The 9,781-nt window shown below is 46.4% G+C and overlaps 2 protein-coding genes across 2 annotated transcripts in view; both read left to right on the top strand.

Moving 5' to 3' along the window:
• The first annotated feature begins 517 nt into the window (after positions 1-517).
• On the top strand, positions 518-1,697 carry LOC134617293 (dnaJ homolog subfamily C member 5-like). The gene is made up of 4 exons (XM_063462505.1): positions 518-624; positions 793-1,006; positions 1,086-1,260; positions 1,600-1,697. Exons 1-4 carry the CDS (start codon positions 518-520, stop codon positions 1,695-1,697), a joined length of 594 nt encoding a protein of 197 aa, XP_063318575.1.
• Positions 1,698-4,415: 2,718 nt separating this feature from the next.
• LOC134616710 (E3 ubiquitin-protein ligase TRIM63-like) overlaps positions 4,416-9,781 on the top strand; it is a 12,664-nt gene continuing 7,298 nt past the window's right edge. The window contains exons 1-2 of the mRNA XM_063461664.1: positions 4,416-4,630; positions 5,782-5,954. Of these exons, the coding sequence (XP_063317734.1) occupies positions 4,511-4,630; positions 5,782-5,954 (293 nt within the window). The 5' untranslated portion in view covers positions 4,416-4,510. The remainder of the gene's footprint in view (positions 4,631-5,781; positions 5,955-9,781) is intronic.

Here is a 9,781-nt window from a genome sequence, read left to right as displayed (position 1 = left end):
TTTCTGTAGAATTTTTACTGTTTCTTTTTGGGCGAACATTTTATTTTTATTTTTAATTTACATTTTTCTTTTTCTGATTTTTATAGAGCTGCATCTACGTTTGGTTTTGTTTCCTCTTTTCATCTCATTCGACTCCATGTTCGGCACAATGTGTTGTAAGCAGACATTGTTTTGTGTGTTTTTGGAGTTTTTTAGTGCGGCAGTAACGACATGTTTGTGTTATTCATTTGTTCACATTCTTCTTCTTCAGTTAAAAGTCAGACACTTTTTTCTGCTTAATAAAAAAACCACAGGAATAACGAGCAGGAAGCAGTGACCTTGATCTGACTCCTCACTTTTTCCTCACGTTTTCTCTTCTGATCCATGAACTAATAAACTTTCACTGCTCTCACTGAAATATTTCAAAGGTTTTCACTGACCTTTGCCCTACGTAGCGTGTTCAGTGGCGTTTATCTTTCCCTGTGACCGCGTGTGTGACACTGTGGTTTGCTCACCTGCAACAGGTGATGGTTTCAGGATGTCTGACGGCAGGCAGCGCGCTCTGTCCACCTCTGGAGAGTCTCTGTATCACATCCTGGGGCTGGAGAAAGGCTGCAGCCATGACGACATCAAGAAGTCGTACAGGTGAGCCTACACCAGCTCCGCCCACTCACCTGCATGTTTGATGACACGATTTAAGATGCGAGCGTGACGTTCAGCTTGCGCACTAATGGCGCTGCTGATGAAATCAGAGGGCGGAGCTAGACTCTCTGACCTCAGCACGTGAATACTAACACCTGCATGTGATGTCAGGAAGCTGGCGCTGCGGTACCACCCCGATAAGAACCCGGACAACCCGGAGGCGGCGGAGAAGTTCAAGGAGCTGAACAGCGCCCACGCCGTCCTGAGCGACCTCACCAAGAGGAACATCTACGATTCGTATGGCTCGCTGGGACTCTACGTGGCCCAGCAGTTTGGAGAGGACAACGTCAACACATACTTCATGCTGTCCACCTGGTGGGCCAAGGTGGGGTGGAGCTTCCGCTCCAGCTGTGTGAATAGAGGTGGTGTGAGGTGGCGTGAGCTGACGGCGTGTTTGTGTTCAGGGTCTGTTCGTGCTCTGCGGGATCGTCACCGGCTTTTACTGCTGCTGCTGTCTCTGCTGCTGCTGCAACTGCTGCTGCGGCAAACTCAAGCCGCCACCCACAGGAGAGGGGGCGGAGCCAGACTACGCCTCCCCCGACGACCTGGAGGAGGAGATCCGCAACGAACCTGAAAATGGTGAGGTGACAGGAAGTGTTAAGCTTTTATTTTGATGTTTAAAGGTGCAGTCAGTCATTTTTAAATAGAGGGAAATGTAATTACAAATATAATGAGAGCAGGTTTGTTTTTGTGGACACACACCTGGGCTCGTGTGATTAGGCAAAGGAACAACAGGGGGTCCAGGACCCTCCCATAGGGCTTAAATACCCGCTACTCTCCACTCATGGCTCTTAGAGCTGAAGAAGCTTCCTAGATGAAACGTGAACAAAGAAGTCCGAGTCTGTGCGAGCTCTTTAGACCACTACAACCTGCGTGACCGAGAACCTGACGTTTGTTGACTTTCTGTTTTTTCTGCAGACGTCGAAGCTCCGATTGTTCACCAGCCGACGAACGCCAGCGAGAAAACTCAGCTGATTGGCGATGGCCACCGCAGGTACGGGGACACCTACACATGAAGACAGGAAATGCATCACTCCGTCTACGACCACGAGCTGAAGCCCGACTGTGAAGTGCGGCAGCAGGAAAGCTCCTCCAGTTTAAAGCTTACTCTGAGTTTCTGTTTCTATCTTCCTCCGAGGACAGGAAACCACCAAAGTCCTCCTGTGTGCAAACTGTCTCTGTGTTTTAGTGTCCTGTGAGGAGACCATCTTCATCAGCTGCTGTTCAGTTATTATTGTAGCTGAAGCAAGGCTGTGATTGGTTGTTTTTGGGAAGAAGAGGTGGAGCTTCGGATGTCACATGATGATGTAAATAATGTTTCGGTTTGAAGTTTGTTTCTTTTAATTTGTTATCATCTGTGAACTCAAATAAACCTCATGACACACCTGTGGTCAAGTCACCTGGAAGCTCCGCCCCTCTCTTTTTGTCTTGATTGTGAATGAGTTGTTTTTTTTAAGGTTTAAACTGTTTGGACCACCAACATGACACCATATAGAGATTGACAGATCACGTGACTTTCGCGCATTGCATGCCGGGAACCCGTGGCAAAACAATCCAAGTACCGCATCAAATGCAAGCATTTGCAGCACCGCAAAACGTTCATTTTCCGGTTCCAATACCTTCTTGCTTTTTCTTTGCCCCCCCCCCCAAAAAGGAATGTACAAAACGAAGGAGAACAATGCCGGACCGTACAAAGACAGACTCAACGAAAAGGCAACGAAAAGGCAAAGAAAAGATACGAGGAAAAAATCAAAGGAGTGAAAGGGTCAGACCCTTAGGAGCACACAGAGTGGACAAAAGACGTTAGCGTGCTGCCCAACTTTCACCACGCTCATATTTATAATTATACGGTTCTTGGAGTGAGTGCATACACTCATGAAGTTTTTAGTAACTTCAGGTCACTGCAACAAGCCCAGGTACAGTTTACCGACGGATGGGTACAGGACCTTGAAATGCACCGTGTAGAACGAAAGACCATCGTACGAACAAAGGTAAGTTTACCAGTCTCACAAATCGTCTTCATAAATACACATTCGTTTATTAATAGGACCTTTGAGCTCAACGGTAATTAATTAGTAGTGGAAATAATTTCTGGTAGGCATTACAGAAATGTAGCAGTGACAATAATATTGTATGTTGTAATCGTACTGGGCAATTAGTGATACAAAAAACTGTTTTATCCTGTGAATAAAAGTATATGTTTTTGTCAATGTACCGTGGTAATAACAGAAGCGAAACGCAATATTCTGTCAGGACAATTCACTATTTATGCACAATAAACAAAGGAGCATAGCGCGACAGTTTCTGTTCAGCGCCAGACTTGCTTGTAACCTATATCACCAATTATGTTATGAAAAATGACGTATTAACTACTACAAAACACTGACCTTTGTGGGAATGCTTGGAGCAGACTAACATGTGAGCTGGAGTGTTCTGGGACATTATATTTGGTATATCCAGGCCATCCGTCGGCTCTTTGTTACTTTGGAAACACGGCTTAAACAATTCCTCTTCCACGACGTAATCCGATAAAAACCGATCTCTTTACCCGTCGGCTTCCCGTGGCTGTCATGCGACCGGCTATTGCAGTTAATAATACAACAGCTTCTTGCCATTTTTTGTGTTTCTTTTTATCGCTGTGTAACTGAGTTCAATTGAAAGCCTGCTTGCGCTAGTACCGCTTGTCACCAGTTCCCAGAATCCTTTGCGGTTTTACCCCTGAATGACGTCACATTTTCAATCTCTATTAGAACTAAAGAAGCAATAATCCTCATATCGCAAGACCAAGCGTTGTCGATCACGTACTGCGCTACCACAGCGGATTGCACATTTTTTATATGCACATCAGCACAAAAGCAGGCCTCTCTGCTTTTCTCCTGAATCTTTTCATGGTGTCTAAGCAGCATTACCCTAACCCTAGCATCACACAGACTCAAACCCCTGCTAATCATTAACATCCAATCAGAATCCTCGAGTTTCCCTCATCAAACACTTGCTCCGCCTTCTTGGACGCTCTGTTAGTGCAGTGACCTCACAGCAGCCATATTGTTGATGATGTCATTAAAAATGCAGCAAAAGGCTCCAACAGCACAAACCCGGCCCGCAGGTCCGGTTCAGGTGAAGCTAGCAGCTACAGCTATCTGTGTCACCATCCACCTGTCAGTCACACAGGCCACGCCCCTAATAATGCAGGTGAGTTATACTGGTGTTATGGAGGGTAAAGTATCTACAGAGACCACAGCAGTGTTAGCTTCAGGCTGGTAACATGTTGATTTTAACATGGGAGTCCATGGGGACAGACTCAGTGCTGCCACCACTGAGTCAGTCAGAGGAACTGCAGGTTTATAGTGGAGGTGAATGACTAATGAGGTATGTCTCTGTCAGCCTCCACATTTCTTCTTTGTTGGTTTCAGCCTTCATATTTCATGTTGCGCGCGAAACAAAACCTCCTGCTCGTCACTCAGACTCGTCTGAAGACCTCCGATCGCTCTGTCCGCACAGCTGATCATTAAAAACCTGCCAGCAGGGGGAGCTGTGGCCTCCTCGGCTGCTCTACAGACTGTGGTGGACTGTCCCTTTAACCAGGCCTGTTGTGCTTTATCATCTCCCCTCATTTGTCTCCCTCCCCCTCTCATGTGTCCCCCCTGACCTTTAACATATAAGGGCATGTCGGCACGGTAACGGCTGACGTCTGCCATCTAAAAACAGTCTGAGAGCTGCTGCAGGCCCCACACACTCACACACTCCTCAGCTGCTCCTGCTCAGCTCCTGTCTCCTCTGGGACGCCTCTCTCTGTCCTCGCCGGCGTCTCCCCGGTGTCCTCAGCGTCATGGAGAGTCTGGAGAAGCAGCTCATCTGTCCCATCTGCCTGGAGATGTTCACCAAGCCGGTGGTCATCCTGCCGTGCCAACACAACCTGTGCCGCAAGTGTGCCAATGACGTCTTCCAGGTGAGACACACACACACACACACACACACACACAGGTGGCAGGATCGTTCAGAATTCATGTTACAGGGTTGTGTTGTCCTTGAACACACCAAAAACCCGGCTCATTGGTGCGTTCAAGGACAGTCATGCCGTCTGAAATCAGGCAGTTTGAAGGAGGATCATTTGTTGAAACACTGTAGTGGTCCAAAGCGTGGCCCACGGGCTGATGGCGGTCGGTGAGGATGTTTTTTTGAGAGCAGGTAAACCTTCATCTCAGCTGTTCTTCCTCCGTGAGGCTCTGTGAAAAACAGCCAGTATAAATACACACCTGTACACACAGGGATGTACTCTCTCTATACTATTCATTATAGTGTTTATTACTGGGTGTTTGTGTACTCTGAGACTGAGAGGACTCACTTCCTGCCCCACGTGACACCCCCCCCCCCCCCCCCCCCCCACGCGCGCGCAGACACACACACACACTCTCTCTCTCACACACACACACTTGTTTTTATATGCTAGTGAGGACATCTAATTGACATAATGCTTTTCCTAGCTGCTTGGCCTAGACCTAACCCTGAGCCTAACCAAACTGTAACCTTTGACACTAAAACCACATTTTGAGTCTCAAACATTCCTTCAAACACATGGGGACAGACACTTTGTCCCCATAAGGGCTCTTGGTCCCCACAGGTATAGTAACATGCCAATTTACTGTACTCACAAAGATGTCTGAACACACACACTCTCACACATACGCACACACACACGCGTCTGTTCCCCTCCCTCTCTCGTGTTGCTGTTCGTACCTGTAGATGAAGCTTCTTCTTCCTCCATCCAGGTGTTAACCTCTTTGGGCGGAGCTTGTTTCAGCCTGTTTGTGTTTCATTGTGCTCTCTGTGGTGTCACCATGTGTGACAGTCCAGTTAGCTTGATCAGTGTCACCTGTGCAGCCTAATCCAACACCTGGATTATTGTTTCAGCTCGCAGGTGTACATGTCATCCAAACCTGAGGACAGCAGGTGACTGGAGATGATGTCGTCCAGTTATTCATCAGAACGGATTTTCTTTCAATGTTTGATCACTTACAAACGTCTAAAACCTTCCATCAGAAATTCAGTTCACTGACCGTCTTTTCTTTCCTTACCCGTGTGATGCCCCGCCCCCTGCAGGCATCCAACCCGTACCTGTCGACACGGAGTGGCTCCACCGTGACGTCCGGCGGTCGTTTCCGCTGCCCATCCTGCAGACATGAGGTGGTTCTGGACCGACACGGTGTCTATGGCCTGCAGAGGAACCTGCTGGTGGAGAACATCATTGACATGTACAAACAGGGCAGCACCAGGTACACCTGTACTCACCTGTATCACACCCTTCAACATATCCAAGCTGTCTCTCTCTTATCTGGATTTAGTTATCCTAACGCTGGTGATCAGGATAAGCGGTCACACGAAGCGGGTTAACCCAGCTTAACCCAGTTAACCCAGCATCTGACCAATCACAAAGGGGCATTTCACAGGTCACATGACCCCTCCTCCACAGAAACGATCCCCGTGAGTGCCACCTGCTCCACACGTTATCAAACGGTGACAAAAATCTCTAAAGATCATGAACATATAGCAGTAAAAATTCTTCAGTTAATCACGACAAACATTTTAACTCGGGTTAACGGTTTTATCACTGAGCGCGCTCAGAGCTGCTGTTGGTTTCTAAGGCGACGGCTGCACGACCTCCCCTCGCAGCTTTAGTTTGCGCGCTCTCAGCTGCAGACTCGCTGCTGTTTGACAGTAAAGAACAAAGTGAATTCAGACAAATCTGATCTGAGCTCAGCCGGTGCAGCTGACCTGTTTCAGGAGCAGATATTAATGCTGCTCACTGCTGCTGACAGAAATAATAATAAACTTATTATTTATTAAAACATCACACGCTAGTAAAAAACGTCACAGCCTCCGACTGTTCACACACAGAGCTGTGAGGGATCTTCCAGGAATGGCGACAATATTTTCTGGAGAACTGATTGGTCAGCAGGCAGTGATGTCATACCCAGAAATCTGTAATCTGGATCTTCACAGCATGTTGCCATGGTGATTTACCCTAAACCCAGGCTTAACCCTGAAGGTAACTGATAAGACGAGGTCCTCCAGTACACTCACACCTGTGCACGCACTCTGGTTGGGCAGGTGAGAACGACACCAAAGGGTCCTTTTTGTTTTTATTTATTTATTTTTTGTTTGTCATGAGTGATGACATCACCGTGAGGCAGTCACATGAACAGGTGTTGACACTTGAAGCTCCAGTTTCTGCGACGTCACATCGGAGATGATTTCACAAGAAGCTGAAGCAGCTGAATCATGTTTACAAACAACAGCATGTTCCATCACCATGGAAACAAAACAAACAACATCAACAAACAAGTAAATAAACAAAAAAACAGATCCTTCACCATCAGCTTTCAGATTTCCGCTGATCGCTTTGGTCACAGCTCCAGACTCGTGAATATAATATCCTTTTTAAATGAAATGAAATCTGTTCAAAATATTTTTTATTTATTTATTTTCACATCATTTCATTAAAAAAATAAACTAATTGACTTTAATTGTAAACAACTCTTTGGGTGCATTCCAGAAGTCCCTCATGTCTCCTATTCCTGACCACTCTTCCTTGACCTCGATGAAAACGTCACTGAGGTCAAGGAAAGGTGAGAAGGAGAACTGCTGAGGACTTAGGAAAAGAGAAGAGGCGTGCACTGAGAACTGGAACGACCTTACACTGGTGTCTCTTAACAGGAAGTCCGCCGTGTTGAAACTACAATGTGCAGAAGACGAACTACAAAAGGCTGGTCTAGCTTCACCACAGTGTGTGTTCTTGTTTTATGGAGGTCATCGAAACGATAACAGCCTGTAAAACATATCTTTCATTCCAAAGGCTGGTGTTTTAAAGGAGGACGAACATTTACTGCAATACTACTAAAATGATGATATTACTAAAACTTAAAACTCTTCATCAGTGTCACGCTGAGCGTTCAGAGGCGAGCCCACTTATTGGTCCTCGGTAACTGTTTCCATGAAACAGCAGAAATGAAGTGAACTCAGCTTCTGTTTCTCAGCAGCGCGCACACGGCGAGCGACGTCTCTCTGCTCAGTCTGGAGCTAATAAAACGCTCAGTGTGTCCGATTAATGCCTGAATGAAACTAAGAAGCCACGCGGACGTTTACCCGCGTGCCACAGTAACCATGGTAACTGGGACGGTGATCTGAAGGTAAATAAGGTTTGTGTTGTTCTGCACGTGGTACAGTTTGTAATGCTGCAGCTCCACCTGAGTCCTAATCCTCAGACCTTTGCTCGGTGGTTTCGCTGTTGTCACAGAGAAACACTGGAACATGGAGCCACTGACCCGCTCGACTGCAGTAACCTGGCTCTTTGGAAATACAGGATAGCACACTGTTAGGAGATGCCGTCACTCAGCAGCAGTCGTGTGGTGTTGTGAGAAAAGGTCCCAAAATGCAGGCACTGGCTGTGATGCGAGTGAGTTTTATTAGCTGTGAGTGATAATGAACAAAAACGAGGACGGAATTATGACATAACCTAAACTGGGAAAATAGTAAACATACCTGGAACCAAAACATGCAGGGACAAACACGGGGTGGGACGCAGAGAGACAAAGAGAACACCATGAAACACAGACGGAGCGACCATGAGCAAAGGCAAACACACAGTATATACCAGGGGTCGGCAACCTTTCTGATGATGAGTGCATCTAAAATTTCCTCAGAAGTCAGTGTGCCATATGATTGCATTAGCAATAAATTTAATAACGCTCTATATGAACAGTTACACACTATATAGAACAACTTCATAGAATTATATTTATTTGCAGATGTTGGCAGCTATCAGTGAATAGTTATCAGCTATTCTGAAACAAAAAAAAGACTTTTTATCCATAACAGCAAATGAACTGTACAACAGAAAATGCAAATGCTATTTATGGTCTCCTCACAACAATGATAAGAAAGATAAACTGGGCCAATGTGGCATGTTTGTTATTACAGAGATACACGTGTTAATGTGATCTCTGGTCTCCCACTCAGAGACACAGGTCTCCGAGTGTCCAGCATTCAGACGGCTACCTGAGGACACTCATGTGAGAGAAAATCTGCTCACACAGATATGTAGAGCCAGCAGGTGAAAATGCAGCTCCATGAACACGCACAGCTGTGGATTCCAGCTGCGTTCGTAGTTCTGCAAACTTTGACCCCACAGAGTCGAGCTTTTCAGTTCAATCAGCTGCATTTCGATGTCCTCTGTGTCCAGCCAGTTAATGCGAGACAAACCCAGCTGCTCTTTAAAGCTTTCTGGTTTGATCAGAAAATAAAACATTGGTCCATACACCTGAAAGTCCCGAAAACACATTGTGAATTGTCTCGAGACTTCGGATGTATCCGTGTATTTCCCCGGTGCTGATGCTGCGCTGAGCGGACAGCTGCTGAAGCTTTTGAAGTGTCTGAATGTGGAAATTTCAACATCGCTTGAAAAAACTGCCAGCTGGCAACGTCCCTCTCACCGGTAGGCGAAGTGATTTTTAGCCAATTACAAGTTGAATCTGGTAGTTGGGGTTGTTAGCTAAGATACCGTCAGGACAGGGTGAGGACGGAGGTGAGGAGGAGTAGTCACAACTAATGTGTCTACGCAAACTACTCTGTGATGTGCACCGCTGGCCCGGCTATTTATTTTTTAATGCACCTTCTCAGATTAATCCACTGCGTGTCGTGCCATCAGTTAACCCTTCGTGCCCAGGGTTGCCGACCCCTGCTATAAATACACAGGCGGGAACATGAGAGAACGAGGAACAGGTGGCAACACAGCTGGAACTGATTGGGCAAGACAAGGAAGTAAAACAGAGACAAGACCTTCAAAGTAAAACAGGAAATCCACAGACTAAACTCAGAGGCACAATACTTACACAGGACATTCAGAACACAGAAGCAAAACCTAAGAACTAACAAAGAGTCATCAAGAAATCAAAGATGAATAATAAAAACAGAAAACACTGAGTCACCGACCGAGGACCGTGACAGACGCTCCGGGACGTTCCTCACGCCTCCCTGTCAGGAACTTTTACAACCTTTACTCTTTAGATCAGCGTTTGCTGTTACCGCAGCAACAACAATCCTC

The sequence above is a fragment of the Pelmatolapia mariae genome, linkage group LG18 (genome assembly GCF_036321145.2).
Source record: "Pelmatolapia mariae isolate MD_Pm_ZW linkage group LG18, Pm_UMD_F_2, whole genome shotgun sequence".
Classification (NCBI taxonomy): Eukaryota; Metazoa; Chordata; class Actinopteri; order Cichliformes; family Cichlidae; genus Pelmatolapia; species Pelmatolapia mariae.
This window is presented reverse-complemented; position numbering and strand designations above follow the sequence as displayed.

Coding starts and splice junctions, on each gene's coding strand:
- LOC134617293 (XM_063462505.1), top strand. CDS start 518: ATGTCTGACGGCAGGCAGCGCGCTCTGTCCACCTCTGGAGAGTCTCTG. Junction 625..792: donor GACATCAAGAAGTCGTACAG/GTGAGCCTACAC, acceptor ATGTGATGTCAG/GAAGCTGGCGCTGCGGTACC. Junction 1,261..1,599: donor CCGCAACGAACCTGAAAATG/GTGAGGTGACAG, acceptor TTTTTTCTGCAG/ACGTCGAAGCTCCGATTGTT.